This window comes from Scyliorhinus canicula, chromosome 16 (assembly GCF_902713615.1).
Source record: "Scyliorhinus canicula chromosome 16, sScyCan1.1, whole genome shotgun sequence".
Lineage (NCBI taxonomy): Eukaryota > Metazoa > Chordata > Chondrichthyes > Carcharhiniformes > Scyliorhinidae > Scyliorhinus > Scyliorhinus canicula.
The window spans coordinates 28,553,829-28,573,687 of NC_052161.1; the positions used below are offsets into that span (position 1 = coordinate 28,553,829).

Sequence of the window (19,859 nt, forward strand, 5' to 3'; positions counted from 1 at the left end):
TTAAAATGGAATGTTTGTGTGCGTGACATCATTGGGCTGTGATTTTTTATTCTTTATGAGGCCCGGCCCACTTTTCAGCAGGCACCTTGACCAATCTCATAATTGTAGGTAAACTGTAGCCGTGTGGGAATTGCACAGTTTTGGACCAATAAGTTAACTTGAGACGATCTTAACCCCTTCCTCACTACATTTCTGGTTTGTGGTTGGTGGGGGGGGGGGTTGCTGGTGTTAAAAATGAACCCCCAAGATTCAATCTCTCTGTCACCATTTTCTCTTTCAATGGTCTGAGGACAATTCCCTAGCAATGTACAATAATCTCTCTGAATGAGGTGTCAAATAAAAACAGGCGTGCTGCAGGGGACCTGTTGACACTTTCTTTACCATCTGAATACTTCATCTCTTCACTTTCAGTTCCAACTGAGTTTCTGCAGCTGATAATTTCTATTAGGTTTCCACTTTGGACAGGAATGGTAAACAAAGACAGCGAATCAACACTCTAAAACCACTCAACCAATTTATTTTAAAAATACACAGGATTAGCAATTAAAGACACTTACACAACTACAAGTTGGATTGGGCCTGAGTTTCCTGTGAGTGACAATCAGTGTTGGACTGCCTCTCAGCTCCCAGTTTCTTCCCTGAAATCTTGTCTCACCTGACCATCCGACTCAGGACAGGCACAATTGGATTAGTGCTGCACACTCCTGAGGCCCTCCTCGAGTACAGGTCTTTCGAACGGAAGAAAGGCACGCTCCCTTTATGATGAGGGCAGTGGGGTAGTGGTAATGCTCGGCCATTTCAATTGGGGGCAGTTAAGAGTCAACTACATCACTGTACAGGTCTGGAGTCACATGTAGGCCAGACAGAGTAAGGATGGCAGATTTCTTTCCCTGAAGGACATTAATTAACCAAATGGATTTCTACGACAGTCGGCAATGGTTTCATGGTCATCATTCGACTTTTAATTCCTGATTTTTATTGAATTGAATTTTCATTATCTGCGCTGGTGGGATTTAAACCCGGGGCCCCAGAGCATTACCGTGGGTCTCCGTGCAAGTGAGTAGAAAGCAGGGAAACCCTGGGTTACTAGTGCAGTGACAATACTACTACGCCACTGCCTCCCCTTGATCTGGCCTACATGTGACACCAGATCCACTGCACTTTGGCTGACTCTTAAATGCCCTATGAAATGGCCTGGCAAACCACTCAGTTCAAGGGCAATTGGGGATGGGCAAAAAATGCTGACCCAGTCAGCGACGCTCACATCCCATGAATGAATTTTAAAAAGTCAAAGTTCCAGTGAAGTTTAAAGGTCCTTGACAGATTAGGGAGAAGGCAAATGTATAAGGTGATTGGGTGGGATTTGGGAGGCAAGGGGGCTGTAGGGGGTAACAGGCATCGGGTGGAGGAGGGGGAATTAGTCCTTGGGGTGAGGGATTGGACTGAGGGGAGACATGAGGGGTCAGATTTTGGGGGGGGGGGGGTGACTGTCAGGTTGGGTCAGGCCTCGTTGTGGGGCCGGGTCAGGTCAGACCTCAGCACGTGGGGTAAGGTCTAGCCGGACCTTGGGGTGGGAGGGGCATGGAGGTTAGAATGAGGCTTGATGTGGGGGTGGGTGTGAAGGGGTGAGGTCCTGGTCAGGCCTGGCAGTGGATGAAAGAGTCCCAGTGCAGGTGGGAGGAATCCCACCGGTTGGGGAGTTCCTGCTCCTAAGTATGAATGAAAGAACAAAGAAATTCCATTTTTCGCTGATAGATATGTATTTAAGTCCTATTATTCTTCATGTGATGGATAAAATTCTATTCCAATCTAACATAAAATACTGAATGAGGCCAAAGTTTCCACAGGGTTTTACTTTCTGGTTTCCGACAGTACGTGATCAATACAGATTTGTAATCCTGAGGAACTTTTTTGGGAGATGACTGGGGGCTGGTTTAGCACAGTGGGCTAAACGCCTGGTTTGTAATGCAGAACAAGGCGAGCGGCGCGGGTTCGTTTCCTGTACCGGCCTCCCCGAACAGGTGCCAGAATGTGGCGAGTCGGGGCTTTTCACAGTAACTTCATTGAAGCCTACTTGTGACAGCAAGCTATTATTATTAATGGCCGAAATTCCGAATTGCTGCAACTTATGAGAACCAGGATGGCATGCCAGAATATTGGTGGGTGGGTTTGAAGAGTACAGAGTGGCGAAGGGTATATTTAAATCACTGTTAAAATTATTTTTGCAGGCCCAGTCGTTGCGGGTGTAGTTGGAACAATGATGCCCAGATACTGTCTGTTTGGAGATACTGTCAACGTGGCATCAAGGATGGAGAGCAATGGTCGACGTAACTATTCAGTCTTTTTCCTTCATGGATTTGTTAAAATAAATAAACTAACCCATTGCAGAGCTCAGCTTCTCTGAGTAGGTGGGCAGGACAGGTTAATCCTGTATACAAATGTTGGCTATTCCATGCTGTACAGCAGCAGCAGATATTCTGCACGTTCCTCTTTGATTTTTTTAAAATAAATTTAGATTACCCAATTATTTTTTCCAATTAAGGGGCAATTTAGCATGGCCAATCCACCTACTCTGCACATTTTTGGGTTGTGGGGACGAAACCCACGCAGACACGGGGAGAATGTGCAAACTCCACACGGACAGTGACCCAGAGCCGGGATCGAACCTGGGACCTCAGCGCCGTGAGGCGGTTGTGCTAACCACTAGGCCACCGTGCTGCCCTACGTTCCTCTTTGATATTGTGAATATTGGGACAGGAATTGCTCGGTAAAAATATGTGATGCTGTAAAAGATGGGTTAAGATTAAGGCACGTGTATGTAGAAGAAATTCAACTTTTGATGATCGGGAGAAATCAGCTTAATTTAAATGTATCTTACGTTTGATGCCGAGGAAATATCTTTCCGGTGAAAAGAATACCCTCATCGATCAATAGCTGTGGTCAGAAAGTGCAAGTGAGGAGAAAGCAGGGAAATCCACACTATCCTTGTGTCCCAAACTTGGCTAATGAGAAAAATCTTTGCGATATCTCCAGGTTCAACCACAACATGCATTTATTTAGCAGTTCAAATGTAACAAAAGTCTCATGGCGCTTCACAGACGTACAATAAAAAAACTTGATTTCCAACATGAATTCGTGGTTGATGTGAAATTAGCTAACTCAGAACAGACCAGTAATCAAACCTACTGATCCATATCACTTAGCACCATGGAGTTCACCTTCCAGACTATTAACTGGCTCAATGACAGATGGATTGGGCCAGCATAGTTGTCAGTTATTTTGTTGGCCCATGAAGATCTTTAAAACATAAGTTGTGAACTTATGAGATACACTCTGTTAGATAGATACCGAGGCAGTTTCCCCTGGCTGGAGAGTTCCCAAATCAGGAGGCATAGTCTCAAGGTGAACGGCACGGTGGCACAATAGTTAGCACTGCTGCCTCACAGCGCTACTGTCCCGGGTTCAATTCTGGCTTTGGGTCACTGTCTGTGTGGAATTTGAACTTTCTCCCCTTGTCTTTGTTGATTTCCTCCGGGTGCTCCAGTTTCATCCTGCAGTCCAAAGATGTGCACGTTAGGTGGAGTGGCCATGCTAAATTGCCCCTTAGTGTCCAAAAAAAGTTCGGTCGGGTTACTGGGTTATGGGGATAGGGTGGAGGTTTGGACGTGGGCTTGGGTAGGGTATTCTTTCCAAAGGCCGGTGCAGACTTGATGAGCTGAATGGCCTCCTTCTGCACTGTAACACTGTAAATTCTATGATTCTATGAGGGGTCGAACAAGAGATCAGGAAACTATTTAGTCACCCAGAGAGTTATGGATCTTTGCAATGTTCTAATCCAGAAGGTCTGTCTCCCTGACATTGACCGGAGCATTCCAGGAAGTGACAGGAAAATTTGGAGGCTGGTTGAATTTTGACGGCTCTCCAAATTTTCCAGCTGTTATGGGCCAGGGTTTAGAGAACCCCAAAGTGTATCATGGAGTTCACCTGACCCACAACTTTTAATAGATTGTGGTATTTTACGGGTGTGGTACAGCAGAAATCGAAAAGTATTTTTTAAAGCAAAACAATGTTTATTCTATGAACTCAAGTTAACCTTTTTAAAACATACAGTGAACATCTTAGCAACCATCAATTCAAATACAACCCCCAAAGAATACAACACTAAGTAATCCTTAATAACTTCCCAAACAACATCCAGAAGACAAAAGAAACACCTTTTAACAGAAGCACATTAGGTTTACATTCACTACTGGGAACATTTATAATTCTGAATTCACCAAATGATCAAGAGATAGTGGGCGCGATTCTCCCAAAACGGGAGAAATCGTAATGCTGCCGTAAAACCCGGGCGGGTTTTACGGCAGCGCGCCCCTTCCCGACGGGGGACCGATTCTGGTCCCCGGTCGGGGCTAGCAGCCCGACGCCGTAGGCTCCGGCAAGACGGGCTTAACGAAAATCGTTAAGCCCGCTTGCCGGAGTTAGCGCCGGCTGACGCGTCATATGACGTCAGCCGCGCATGCGCAGTTTGGAAGACTCCAACCCGCGCATGCGCGGGTGACGTCATCGCGCTTTTGCGCGAAACCCGCGCATGCGCGGGCCGGGTTGCCCCTCAGCCGCCCCGCGAATGGATACTGCGGGGCGGCGGAAGGACAAGTAGTGCACGGGCATCAGGCCCGCTGCCCGCGATCGGTGCCCACCGATCGCGGGCCCATGGCACCCTTGGCACGGCCGTGGTACGGCCGTGCCAATCGGTGCCATGGTTATTAATAGCGAGTTTGTGACGCCGTTTTTACGAACGGCAAGACCAGGTGTGTTTGCCGTTCGTAAAAACGGCGGAAAGGGCTGGGACTTCGGCCCATCTAACAGCTGAGAATCGCTGCCGGCCGTAAAAAAACGGCGGCAGCGATTTGGGTCGGGACTTCGGCGGGGGGGGGGGGGGGGGAGAATAGCGGGAGGGCGGCAAAAATGTCGGGAAGGCCCTCCCGCTATTCTCCCACCCGTCGTGGGGGGTGGAGAATTTTGCCCAGTCTTTTTATGGCAGAGAGAGATCAACAGTACACCTGCTCTGTCTGGCTTCAGCTCCAACACTGAAAATGAAACTAAAACACACCCTGCAGCAAACAGCCTGAAACAAAAGTAAAAAGCATAGACAGATAGCCCAACTCCACCCACTCTCTGACATCACTGCAGTAGTAAACAGCCATTTCTTAAAGGTACTCTCACTACAGATATTTATATACACGCCCATTTATAAACACCTATTTCTTTAAGGTACTCTCACATGACACAGCCCTGCCCGCAATGATGCTCACCAATGTCGGGGGCCAGGAAATCCCACCCACTGAGCATATTCAACACCGAAATTCACAGTACCTTTGCACTTCCCAAAAAAATGAAGGCTTATAGGAATCAGGCAAAAAAAGTGATGCAGTTGACGATCAGTGACGATCGTACTGAATGGTAGACCCAGCTTGAGACCCTGCCCCTGTTCCTATTTCTTATGTTCTTATGTAAACTAAGCTTCTTTTGACTTTTAGCTTTGAAAATACACATGTCCCACAGCACTGCTGAAGCACTGAGAGCATTGGGAGGATATGATCTAGTGGAAAGAGGGACAATTAAAGTGAAGGTAGGAAATCAAATTGTAATCAAGAAATTATATTTACAGGATTTTACTTTTTTTCATCTGTTTATCTTTCCATTAGAAACAGAATAAAACTTATTTCTTAAAGTAAGTAATACATTGGGGACTGTTTTACCTTTTTGGCTCCCTAACGGCTACTGGAAAGTAAGGGAGGCTTCCTCCTACCTCTCCCACCTCATGTTAATACACATTATCCACAAGCTCTGTTTTATCCAATCTACGATCACCAGGAAATACCGGGACTGCGTGTGGGAAAGAAAACGTCATAAACCAGGGGCGGGAGTCTCCCATTCGGGGGTAGAGTGTCACGCCGTCGGAAACGCCGTCGCGTTTCATGACGGCGTGAACAGGCCCCTGGGAGTACCGATTCTGGCCCCTACACGGGGCCAGCACGGCGCTGGAGCAGTTCATGCTGCTCCAGCCTCTCAACCCGGCGCGAACTGTGCGCGGCGGGATCTGCTCATGCGCAGTGGTGCTGGCGCCAACCTGCGCATGCGCGGTGGCCTCCCTCAACACGCTGGCCCCGACGCAACATGGCACAGGAGTTCAGGGGCCGGTGCAGAAGAAAATAGGCCCAGGGAGCGAGAGGCCGGCCCGCTGATTGGTGGGCCCTTATCGTGGGCCAGGTCCCATCGGAGGCCCCCCCGGGGGCCAGAGCCCCTCCCCACCGTAGGCCGCACCTCGACCCTGCACGTAGAGTTCCCGCCGGCTGCCACCATGTGTGGATGGCGCCGACGGGACTCTGCCTTTTTAGAGCGGCCACTTGGCCCATCCGGGCCGGAGAATCAGCGGCCCGGCCGTGTACAGTGGCCAGCGCCAATGGCGGCGGGGCGGCGTGGCCTGGTTGCGGGGATTCTCCGGCCCAGCCCCGGGCTGGGAGAATCCCGCCCCAGGTCTTCAGTCCCTTTTTCTCTTGACAACTTCTGGAATCGGAGTATTCTTCAGCACAAAGAAGAACAAAAATGTTGTTTTCCTTCAACTTAAAAATGTGGATATTGTGCATTCAAGAAAAATATGCTTCTGAGGAAAGGACTTCACCCATATAATTTCGTACATCTCGCTCTCATTATAAGAAAATTAATTTTACTTCATAGATAAGAGAAATTAATATTATAATCTGTACTATTAAAAATACGACCCATTTGTATTTTTCATAAGGGAAAGGGAAATCAGGCAACATACTGGCTAAAAGACAAAGAGGGATTCAAGGAGCCTTTGCCAAAAGTCGATTTCAATGTGGAAGAAGATTTGAAGGATTCACTGGAGGTAGGAATGGATTAATTGGAGGTAAACTGTTTCTAACATGGTATGGAAAAGCTACGAAACATTTTGAAGTCAAGAATTTTAGTCAAAATGCATGTCAGTGGTCTTCCTTCATGAGCAGCAGTGAAAAGTTTCACTCTTAAAGAAAGAACAATTTGCCTCTGACAATCCCAAAGTATTTTACTGCCAGTTAGCTGCTTTTGAAGCGCAGTCATTATTATAATGTAGGAAATACAAGTGCCAGAAATTCTTCATTGTGCAATGGTATGAAAGTCGCTGCACCAATTGTCTACAAGATCCATCAGTGCTGCGTGATTATCCAAAAGGGAAGATTTCCCACTATACAAACAGTGTAACTTGGACATGTTTTAGCTGCCTGATCTTATTGGCACTCAAGTTCAGGCTCCTCTAAAACAAAATTCTTTTCCCCACCTATCCATCTAAGTCCTTCTCAATTCGCCCAAGCCCTTTACCTCTTCCTTTCTACCCCTCTCTTCACCTCTTTTCAAACCCCACTTTCACCTCCTCCTTAGCCAGCAAACATTCTGGCAAGCATCAAGCAGGCTTCAATCCATAACCTCTCATGGGTTCTGTGTTGAGAAACCCCAGGCGGGATTCTCTGATCCTGAGGCTGTGTTGACGCTGTCGTAAACGCCGTTGCTTTCCCGACGGCGTCAACATGGCCTCAGGATCAGCAATCTGGCCCCTGCAAGGGCCCAGCACAACACTGGAGTGACCCACACTGCTCCAGCTGTCGATCCCGGTGTCAACTGGGCACCACGGGGTCCGCGCATGCGCAGTGGCACCGGCGCCAACGCGCGCATGCGCGGTGGCTCCCTTCTCCACGCCGGCCCTGACGCAACTGGCATAGGGCTACAGGGACCGGCGCAGAAGAAAGGAGGCCCCAGCCCGAGGCCGGCCCGCCGATCGGTGGGGCCCGATTGGGGGCCAGGCCACAGCGGAGGCCCCCCTGAGGTCTGAACCCCTTGCCCCACACAAGCTGTCCCCAGACCCTTCAACACCGAGGTCCCGCTGGGTAAGACCAGGTTAGAACGGCGCCGGTGAAACTCGTGTTTTTTGTTACGGCTGCTTGGCCCATCCTGGACCGAGAATCGCCGGGGGGGGCCCCGCAGAGCGAGCCCCAACCGGCGCCGCACTGACCGCGCAGGCGCTAATGGCGCTGATTCTCCGCTCTGCTCTGTCTTCATCACACCAGAAACATTCAAATTAGCCAACTTTGCATTGTCAGTTCAGCCCATCTCATTTGCCAAGAGTGCTTTGAACACTTGAACAAAACTGGCCCAAACTGCACTGTCTATGTGCTGCAGTTAGAAGTGGTTAGAATCAATAACAGCCATGTAAAGACCCTCTTGGTCTATCCATCCTGCTTTGTACAATGATGATCGCTTGCTCATCAAAATATATTCTCCCCACCAACACAAACAAAACAGATATCCTGGGACAGCAGAAAATGCAGCAAGTTGTCTTGAAAATTCCTTTCTAGCTCCCTGAGGTGACCTAAACTAACCCTGGAAATCACTCTGGCCTTAATATAATCAGGTGAGGTGGCCTCCTTCTTAGGCAGGAACAAGTCCAGTTCTTGCTCGAAGGAACTTAATGAATCAACATTCATCAGATGAGACAGCAGTCTGTTCCACAGGTTTACAATTCTCTGGAGGTGGCCTTATATAAATTGTGATTGCAACGCCACCCTCCAAACTGCGCACTCATCGTAAACTTGACCGTCGTAAAAACTGGAGAGTTTAACGACAGCGCCATTGAATCTCTATGTGTTGCGATCCTCTGCCCTATGGGAGGCCAGCACAGCTCTGGAGCGACCCACGCTGCTCCAGCTGCCGATACCGGCCTCAAATGGGTGTTGTGGGTCTGCGCAAGCACGCTGTGACCGGCGCGAATGCACGTATGTGTGGTAGCCTCCTCCTCCGCCCCGGCCCCGACACAACATGGTGTAGGGCTACAGGGGCCGGCGCGGAGCAAAAGAGACCCCCACCATGAGAGATCGCCGCGCCGATCGGTGGGCCCTGATCGCGGGCCAGGACACGGTGGAGGCCTCCCCCTCCCCCTCAACCAGGCCGCTCCAGTCAGGATGGATGCCGAGGTCCCACCGGGTATGACCAGATGTAAACGTCACCGGAGGGACTTGGGCTTTTTTGGGCGGCCACTTGGCCCATCCCGGGCGGAGAATCGGCGAGGGGGCCGCTTAGAGTGGCCCCCGACCAGCGCCACGCCGACCCCGCCGGCGCCAATGCCACCGATTCTCCGCTCACCGCGTTGCGCGATTCGCGTCCGGCCCAGCAATTCGCAGACCCGGCGTGGGCTGAGAGAATCCCGCCCAAGGATTCTTGCTTCTTTCTTTCTCCTCATTAGGGTATGTGTTTTGATTTTGCTGATTTATGAAGAGATAGTATAATATTAAACAGTTATCATGTATGTGTGAATCGTATCGTGTTTGTGCTGTTGGACCATTATTCAGGCAAATTGTAGGTCTGTCCACAATAGACACAGCTTCACAGGATCTCCTTGTGAGCCGAAAGTTCTGTGTTGAGGGAATAGAACTTGAAGTCTCGGATTTGTGAGTATTAGGGCAACTTCCCCTATAAATGGGAAGACAATGTATGATTACAGTCATGATGGTTAGGCAGAGCTCTTGAAAGTAACAATTCAAAATAAGAAGTCATATCATGAGCTGTGAGTAACAGAGAAGGAGGCTCATGGGAGGTACTTTAAGATTTGGTGAATTGGCAGGTAATGCATGACAAAGTGATGGGATAAGTGATGGAACACTGCGAGAGTAATGAATAAAGATGTGTCTTATGTGCAGGTGAAGCAGGTAGTTTACCTTGGTTACTCTGGTGAGATTGTTAAACTTCTTTCTGCACTGCAAACGAGTGCTGGTGGTATGGGGGGGTGGGGGGGGGGTATGTTGTTGGGGGTCAAACACGTGCCTCTGCAGTCACTTCTTTCCACAAAAAGCAGACAATATGTTTGTGCACCCAATTCCAAACAGCCCATGCCTCCTACTCCATTTTTCTTGTTCGTGGAAAATCCAAATGATCCTTTCTCCGGTCTAAGTCTCTTTTTGAGTCTCCTTGTTATCACCAAACCTTAGCTTTCTTTCTTCCTCCATTGTTGATATTCCTCTTCTAAGTAAGTTTTACATTTGGCAACTGCATCAGATCTCCACATTTCTCATACTGATTTTCTGCCCCTGGCATGTTGACCATTGAGGGGCATTGGGGATCTTTCTCTTGCCTCTCCACATATTTTCTACCCTCTTCCTCACTAGCCCCGCCCAATGGCACTGCAAGCTTGTTTAATTTGTGACGCTTGTTTGACTCACATTTTTAGTACCAAAATGGTGATTTAGTGGGGTTGGCATTGCTATAATCTGGCAGCAGAAAGTCCTGCCCTACCTCAGACAGACATATGTGTGAGCATGTGAATTAGGAGCAGAAGTAGGCCTGAAGCCTTCTCCGCCATTCAGTAAGATCATGGCTGATCTGATTGTAACTTCAAACCTGCCTACCCCGATAACCATTCACCCCGTGTTAATCAAGAATCTATCCAGTTCTGCTTTTTAAAATATTCAAAGACTTTACTTCCATCGCCTTTTGAGGAAGAGAGGTCCAGAGACTCGGGGTCCTCTGGGGGAAAACATTTTCCCTCAACTCTGTGTTAAATGAGTGACCCCTTATTTTTAAAACTGTGGTAAACCACTGTAGTATATTATATGTGTATTGTGGTAAACTGCTACTGTATTACATGTAATGTGGTAAACCACTGCCTGATGGCTCCGCCTCCCCTAGGGCTCGGTATAAAGGTGTCTGATCTCCGCCTCCGCCCCAGTTCTGGATCAGAGTTTATTAAAGCCTCAGTTACGTTCACTACTCGTTTTGTGTTCATTGATGGCACATCAAAAACGTAACCCAAGTTCTAGATTCTCCGACAAGAGGAAACATCCTCTTCACATCCTCGCTGTCAAGACCCCTCAGGATCTTAAAAGAGTTTGATCAAGTCGCCTCTTAGTCTTCTAAACAAATTTAGGGCGCGATTCTCCGCAAAGGCGGAGAGTCGTGAAGGCTGCCATGAAACCGGCCGTGTTTCACGGCAGCCTCTGCGCCCCCTCCCGGGACCCGATTCTGCTCCCTGGTCGGGGCTAGCATCGCGGCCCCGTGAACTCCACGAATTTCGCTAAGCCCGCGCGCCAAAGTTAGCGACGGCTGATGCATATGATGATGTCAGCCGCGCATGCGCGGATTGAACGACTCCAACCCGCGCATGCGCGGATGACGTCATCCGCGCATATACGTCAGACCCGCGCATGCACGGTCCGTAATGCCCCTCAGCCGCCCCACGGACTTATCTTGCGGGGCGGCGGAGGGAGAAAGAGTGCGCGGGAATTGGACCCGCTGCCCGCGATCGGTGCCCACCGTGGTATGGCCATGCCAATCGGTGGCATGGTTGTGCAGAACGGCACTTTGCGGCCGTTTTCACGAACTGGTATAGCAGGTGTATTAAAAATCGTGAAAACGGCCGTAAAGGCCTTGGAAATCGGCCCATCGGCTAGGGGAGAATCGCTGCACGCCGTAAAAAAACGGCGAGCAGCGATTCGTGTCGGGGGTGGGCGTGGGGGGGGGGAGAATAGCGGGAGGGCGTCGGACCAGCGTCGCCATAAAAATTTGCGCCGCCCGCTATTCTCCGCCAAGTCGTGAGTGCGGAGAATCGCGCCCTTAGAGTCCCTCATGTTTTCGGTACAACTAGTGTAATTTTGATGTTGTATGACACATTTGATGCATTGTTTGTGGATCATTATTGGCTCTTATTCTGTCCTAGTTTGTGTAATATCTCAATAAAGCTCTAACCTAATGTGACCATTTTTCAAATTGTACCACCACATGTAGAATGACGAAAAGCTAGCAGCATTTGCAGCATTGCGGGAACCAGGGAATTCTGCATCAGATCCTCCTGAAGGTACATGTACAAGGCCTCGTGGATACAGTCTTGAGAAGAATACCGTGGAAGACAAAACCTTCTGATTGCCACAAGGCACTCTCAAAGATGACAAGCACGCACAAATAAGTTGAAAACAGTTGATCAGAATCCTAATAGGACTTGAGTGGTACTTACAAATTGAATTACTGATACTGTCATTATCCTGAAGAGCAAAGACTTAAAAAGAAATATAGTTATTAGAAATTTATAATAATTAGTTGTGGTGAAAGTATTCACCATAATGTATGCAAGATACTATAACCTGTAACCTGTGACCTGGAAGTGGTGATATGAACTGCTTCCAGGTACTGTACTGTAACCCCGGTATGGCTCCGCCTCTGGCTCCGCCCACACCGGGACCATATATAAGAAATCGTCTTGTGGGTGGCACTCGTCTGTACTACTGACTCTGGCTAGGCAAGTTCATTACTAATAAAACCTACTGTTCACTTGCTCTCTCTGCCTCACTATGAATTGAAGGTATATCATTCCAATTACATGTACTTATGGAAGTTAGAAATACTAATGTTGCTATGTAAACATATTCAATGATCTCATTGTTTACAGAAGTAAAAGTGTAGAAAACCTGTCACTTACAAATCTGTCTATGCTCATGGATATTCAAAAGACAGATATTGTGAATACATCTGTGCCCACAGAAACGCATCATTGATTTGAGAACTTTCACTAAGTTGGTAATCTCCAAATGACACCTGCATTGATATCCTTTAAAGGGAGAGAAAGAGGTAAAGAAGTCTAAATCAATCCTAGTTTTAGGAGTCAATCACATAAGATGAGAGGCATATGGAAGTCAGGCAAGAGAAATCGGCAGGTTCCTTCTCTGCAGAATATCAGTGAGTCGGTTAATTTTATCAACAACCTGACAGTTTTCATGAGTGTCAAAGGTATTAACTTAGATTTACTAAGATGATCCCAGGAACGGTAAATGATAAATGAGGACAACGCTCACAGGAGCAGCGAAAGTTAAAGGGCAGCCGACAAGGGCTATTCAAAGATTTGAACTGTGAGAAATGATTTCCACTGTTTGGTAAATCATCAATAAGGTGGAATAAATATAAGGTTAGTACTAATGGAGCTCAGAAGTCATTTCTTTCACATCCAGCATTATTTTGAATACGGGGCATATTATCACTTGACAACTGAAGCTGAGTCTGTTACAACATGTTACAGTGAACATGAGAAACATTTATTGTAGACCTGTGATACTATTACTACTTCGACAAGAAGAACTTGTATTTTAAGCATGCCTTTAATGTAGAAACTTTTAGAGGTTTTACAGTGAGTCTTAAAGGGGTAGAGGGAGGTATGGAGGCAGAGTGCATTGGAAGAAAATTTCAGACTGAAGGTGTGACTGTCAAAGGTGAGGCGATTGAAGGGTGATGTACAAGAGGTTGGAGTCAGTGCACTTGGAAGTTTAGAGAAGAGGGTGTAACACTGGAGGAGGAGTAGAGGCATTTAGAGGGATGTAAACAGGAGGTGAGAATTTCAAATTTTTCGTTTTTGGTGTCTTGGCACCAATGTGGATCAGGGAGGATAAAGATGTTTGGTGAGTGAGATTTAGAACAGGTTTGGATACAGCCAGCAGAATTTCAGATGATGTGCAGTTTATGGATGATCGTGGAGTGGAGGCCATGCTGGATGGCTTTGGAATAGAGGTCTGGAAGTGACAAAGACAGGAATAAGGGTTTTAACAGTTGATAGGCTGAGGTAGGGGCAAAGACAGGCAATGTTAGCGGGGCCGAAGCAGGTAATTTTTGTAATGAAGAAGATAAAAGTTTGGAAGATCAACTCAGGATCGCATTGAATATTGAGGTTGAGGACGGTCTGCTTCAACCAGAGATTGTAGCTGACGAGACAGGAAGAAGTCAGTGGAATGGGTACAGATTTATGGCAAGGGCAGAAGATGATGACTTTAAGCTTCCCAGCGCTTTGCTGAAAAAAAACTGCGGCTCACTTAAAACGGGATCAAAATGCATAGACATGCTGTTCCATCACCTATCTGACAATGCACATCTCTCTCGGTATCACACAGGACTGTTAACTCAAATCCTTGATTTCATTTGAACTCATGGGCAGGTATTCTCCCCTCCCCGGCGGGGCGGAGGGTCCCGGCGTGTCGGAGTGGCGTGAACTATTCCGGCGTCGGGCCGCCCCAAAGGTTCGGAATTCTCCGCATCTTTAGGAGCCAAGCCTTCACATTGAGGGACTAGGCCCGCGCCGGAGTGGTTCCCACTCTGCCGGCTGGTGTGAACGGCCTTTGGCGCCACGCCAGCCAGGGCCAAAAGGACTTCGCCAGCCAGCATAAGTCTGCGCATGCGCTGGAGCGCAGCGGCTGCTGACGTCGTACCGGCGCATGCGCAGGGGAGGGGATCTCTTCCGCCCCCGCCATGGTGAAGGCCATGGCGGAGGCGGAAGAAAAAGAGTGCCCCCCATGGCACAGGCCTGCCTGCCGATCGGTGGGCCCCAATCGCGGGCCAGGCCACCGTGGGCGCCCCCCCAGGACCCCGGAGCCCGCCCGCGCCGCCAATCCCGCCGGTCAGGTAGATGTTTTGATTCCCGCCGGTGGGAGAAGCCTGTCAGCGACGGAACGTCGGGCCATCGCGGGCCAAAGAATCGCCGGGGGAGGCCCGCTGAATGGCACGGGGGGCCCGCCGACCGGCGCAGCACGATTCCCGCCCCCGCCAAATCTCGGGGGGGCGGAGAATTCGGGACACGGCGGGGGCGGGATTGACGCCGCCGGGTCAGAGAATCCCGCCCATTTTCTTCTTGCTCAAGAGGCAAAAGATTATAGATAAACGGAAATTATAGCTTGTATAAATTGCCCAACCTGCTTATTATAGACAGGCATTAGCTGTCATTTAAAAGAACTTTCAAATAGTCTGCAATGCTGCACTAATCATGGAATCAGGAAAAGTAGTACAAAAAGCATTTGATGTCCATAATAGGTCAATGAGTTATTTGACAATTTGTTGATGTGGCGATACACAGATCGCATAATAGGTTATATGTGAACGTACCAGTTCCTGCAAAATATCATTATATTCATTTGATAAATTCTTTGACAACATGCAGCCAACGTAAATAGTTCAATGACATATATTTATTCAATAACTAATAGCTAATCATGATTTTAAAATATCTGTGCTTACTGATGTTGCAATTTCCAATACATCTAGCACTTTATTAAATTTGATGATACCGTTGTGCTGATTTATATTTAGCTGCTCTCCACAACCTACTGTCTCTAAGGTTTTCTGTTATGCTAATAAAATCTGATAAAAATTGTAACAGCCGGGTACAAGAATTAAATGAGCACACAACAGCACAGAAATCCTCTCAGATTGGCAGTCAAGCCAAACTTCAAGCATTCAATTGAATTTTGGGCCTGATTTTTTTTGTGGCGATGTAAGAGCTCTGTGCTTTAGCGTTTAGTTGCAGCCCATCCGTGAGTCCTGCCCCTGAATGTGGATCCACTATTTTTGCTCGGGTGTGGGAGTGGGGTGGTAGAATGGAGATGGGTCATATTTCACATATCCATGGTTCACATGTATTGCAGCTGCCTTCAAACAGAAGCAATTTTGGTCACCCTAGCTTCTGAAACACAACTCACACATTTGAGGAGAAGGTAAGATAACCTTTTGGAGGTCAGGTACATGTTTGGGATTTTAAAAAGTGGACATTAATGTGCCTTAAAGTTAGATAAAATTTGTAGAACTGTCAAACTGTCAGGGCATTTAAATATCCTCCCCTTGAATAGTGGGAAAAAGAACATATTGAAAATAGTCAGGGCTTGCAATTTCTCTGCCTGTTTGGTGACATAAGGCTGAGAACTAACCATGCAGAACTAGTGTTGCTTGACTGCTTCCTGTTATTAGCACAGTGGGGGCCTATAATTTCACAGTTTGATTGACAGTTCCAAGTGGTTATAAAGAGATCAGCTGACTTTGATTTGGGGCTATGCATACAAATATTTGTTTTATAATGGCTTAAGCATTTGAAGGGATTTAAATGTATTGAATGCACCTTGATCAATGAGAGTGATTTTTAATATAGTGAGGACCATAATAGATATTCAGAACTTTATTTCATCTTACTATGGCTCCCAAGGTCTGTCTGCAGGGGATACTGAGTGAGATGTCATGGAGAGCATAAGGAAAAGGGATACCGAAGGTGGGTTTATGGGTTGGCATGAGTTGGCATGAGGTGCAAGGCTATAAAGGGCCATGGGGGTGGGTAGAGGAGCATATGTTGGCATGGATGGTTTGAGAGACCCTGGGGAGTGAGTGAGGGACATGAGATAGAATGAGTTGGCATGGGTGGGGCATGGAGTGTGTGGGGGTGAGGAGTTGAAGCTAGAGTTATTTATTTTTGTCACAGGAGCACTGAGGCAGATCTTTTAAACAACTGTCCTCTTCACTCGGCAACCCTTGTCGCTGCCTCATCACTGCCTCTGGGGCTTGGTGGGCCCAACTGCAGTTAGTACCCGGACTCACGGAGCAAAACTCTGGAAGGCCGAGGCATTTTCTCCCAAGTTGGGTTTACAGAGTCAGGAATTTAATAACAGATTATTTTATTGTCTTCTGTTGGAAATCTATAACTTGATTTTGTTGTGAAAAATGTTTTTTAATGAGTCCTCAAGAATTTGAAAAGCTGGATAAGATTTACGGCCACCAAAATAGGCAGCCTATTCGATTTGCTATTAAATTCTAAAATGACATTAGAATTAACTTGGCTAAGCTGATAGAACACTGTTCCCTGAATCAGAAGATAATGGGTCAAAAGCACCCCCCCCCCCCCCCACCCCCCGCATTACCACAAGATCACAACCTAGGCTGCTAGGTGCAAAGGTGAGTGATGTCATTTGAAAGCGATGTCAGACTGAGGACCCCTCTGCCTATTCAAGTGAATGTTGAAGATCCTGTAATTGCTTCTGAAGAATTGGCAGAAGTTACCCCAGTGTTCTGGCCAACATTGCTCTCAGACCATCTTAACACTGTAATTAATCATTCAGTTCATTGCTGTTTGTGGAATCATTAATTGCCAACAAATTGTAAACTGCTATGTCTGTCCACAAAACAATTGCACATGTACACCAAGAAGGGCTGTGAGACTTTCCTTGGAGATGCGCGGAAGTATTCATAAGTTCAAACTTGTTTTAACATTGCTTGAAGGTAAATTTGTTTCTGTGAGAGTGTAAAATGGCAAATCGACAGCATTTTTTATACCTCTGCTGATTTTGTTTCCATTGAAGCTCTTCCATGACCGCTGTTCTTCACCCACATCGCAGCAAAGCATTCGTAAGATAGAATGCGGGAATAGTTCGGACTCAGCCAAAAGTCCAGCTGTCAGCGCTCCCATAAAAAGTAATCTCACCATGCTACACGACATGACATATTTATTGTTCAGACCTCAAAGTAAACACTTTTGCAACAATGACTCATACCAGACAGAGTGGATCCTGTTTTTGTTTGAAATTACAGCAACAAATTAATCTTCTGTACATTAATCAATTTGTAAAGGTAATGAGTTTCAATGCTTCTTTAGTTTCAAGAGGAAAAATGGCTGCAATGACACCAACGTGGGGGCAAGGTTGGAAGCATGGCCTACACCCTCAAATCAAAAACGGGGCAGCTTGGTTTTTGTGGAGATTTTCACTCCCTTACAAAGGGCAGAGGGGGGGGGGGGGGGGGGGTGGAATTGCCGGGTGCAAGCATACAGTGCTTAGTGAGGCACGGTGCAGGAGGAAATTCAACATCCTTCTCCCTCCCACAGAGCCAACCGCTGTCTCTAGCTTACACCCTTCTCAGTCTGCACGTGTAAGTGATTGTGCCCCTAGTGGCCATGCTGTTGCAGAGACCTCAGCTGACCCCTTTAAATTCAGCAGGACTAGTGGCAGAGATCCCTGCAGTACACGATCACTAGTCCATATCTTTCAGGGCTGTTACAGATTATTATGAAAGTTTTATAAGGTCACAGGAGACCACACCGAGTAGTTCAAAGAAACTTAGTTTATTTAGAAAAACTATTATATACATCACACGGTAGATCCCAATTGGGTCTGCCTTTCCGGTACCTAACTGGCCAGCTTTATATACCATACAACTATACGTTGTTAAGAGGTCCCCTCCCCCCCACTTCCTTAATGGGGGAACTCGTATTCTGCAAGGTCCACGGGGAAGTTAATTGTTCCCACCCCATAAGATACTTGTGGGTTGAGACAAGAAGGCACAAAGTAGACCTGGTATCTAGAAAGCTGAGGCTTTACCACCATGTTTAATCTAATCTACTGCAAACAACTTTTCTTGTACGTTTATTTGAGTTGCTCAACATTGTAAATTAAGTTATTGCTGAGTCACCTGATCTGGACAATAGTCTCCATATACCGAGATGAATAGCAGTAAATATAAAATTTACCCTCCAGATTAATCTGCATTATTGCCAGCCAACTGTATGATGTTGCTGCACGACCGTATAGTGCAAGGGAAACAGATTATGCAATCGGAACCATAAAACCAAATGTGTCACAGTGCATTTCTGAATCCTCTTGATAAATTCAGCAATCTACAAAGTTGAACAAGTAATTAGCTCGGTCAAGGAGGAATTCTGAGCAGCCTTGAATTTGGGTACTTTGACCTCTGTTTGGATCATTGGATTTTTTTTCTTAACATGGGCAGCCTGGCAGTGGCAGTGATACTGAATCTGTCTCCCAAGTTGATAGCTGTGCATTTTGAGGTGTTTGTTTTTGAGGTCAACTGCCATGATTCGATGTCTGTGCGGAGTCTGCACGTCCTCCCCGTGTCTGCGTGGGTTTCCTCCGGGTGCTCCGGTTTCCTCCCACAGTCCAAAGATGTGCGGGTTAGGTGGATTGGCCATGCTAAATTGTCCGTAGTGTCCTAAAAAGTAAGGTTAAGGGGGGGGGGGGATTTGTTGGGTAACGGGTATAGGGTGGATACGTGGGTTTGAGTAGGGTGATCATGGCTCGGCACAACATCGAGGGCCGAGGGGCCTGTTCTGTGCTGTACTGTTCTATGTTCTATGTGTTGCCACCTCTACACTTTCGACCTTTCCCTTCACCGACTCACTTTAATTCAAGCTTGCGTTGGGTTTCACTGGAACGTTGCATCTGGCCAAGAACGGAAACGTGAGCCTGAGATTAAGATGGTGAATTAAAATGGCAAGCGACTGGAAGTTTGGGGTTATGCTTGCAGACCTAGTGGCGGTGTTATAGAACTGTTCTGCAAAGTTTTTACCCAGTCTGTGTTTAGTCTCCCTAAGTGTAGAGAAGAGTGCATTAGTGAGCAGAAAACAGAGTACACTGAATTGAAAGTACCAATTAATGAAATGCTGCTTCACCTGGAGGAGTGTTTAGGATCTTGGACAGTGAGGCGAGAGGAGGTGTGAATCTCCGTCTACATTGGGAACCATAAACTTCAAACCAAGAACTCTGTTCTCCATTTTTATTTTTATTTGCCAAGTCCCATTCTGTATCTTTTTTTCATGTATTTTCTTTCAGACAGAGCTGCCATTTATTCTACCATCAACACTTCTGACCAAGACCTTCTGTACGACAACCATTACCACCAGTTTGCCTTTTGTTCGATGACATCTTTGTAATTTAATCTCTCCCACCCTCCAACCTATCCCTGACTTTTCCGTTTGTTAAACCTGACCCTCCCCCTTTTTCCAACAGCAGAAAACCCATCAGATTTCCACCTCTCTCCTGTTCTGTAGAAGAGTTATGATGGGTTCAAACTGTTAACTCCCTTTCTCTCTCTTCACTGATGCGGCCAGACCTTCAGACATTTTCCAACACTTTGAGCAGGATTTTCCGGTCCTCCTGTAGAACCTTTCCTGGCCACAGAGGCGGCTTGCCATTGTGTGATGAAGGGATCTACCAATCCTGATGATGTCTGTGATG

The 19,859-nt window shown here is 47.2% G+C and overlaps 1 protein-coding gene across 1 annotated transcript in view; it reads left to right on the forward strand.

Annotated features, from left to right (window-relative positions):
• gucy2g (guanylate cyclase 2g) overlaps positions 1 to 12,085 on the forward strand; it is a 116,640-nt gene extending 104,555 nt beyond the window's left edge. The window contains exons 21-24 of the mRNA XM_038773202.1: positions 2,229 to 2,327; positions 5,538 to 5,629; positions 6,803 to 6,910; positions 11,830 to 12,085. Of these exons, the coding sequence (XP_038629130.1) occupies positions 2,229 to 2,327; positions 5,538 to 5,629; positions 6,803 to 6,910; positions 11,830 to 11,964 (434 nt within the window). The 3' untranslated portion in view covers positions 11,965 to 12,085. The remainder of the gene's footprint in view (positions 1 to 2,228; positions 2,328 to 5,537; positions 5,630 to 6,802; positions 6,911 to 11,829) is intronic.
• Positions 12,086 to 19,859: the final 7,774 nt, after the last annotated feature.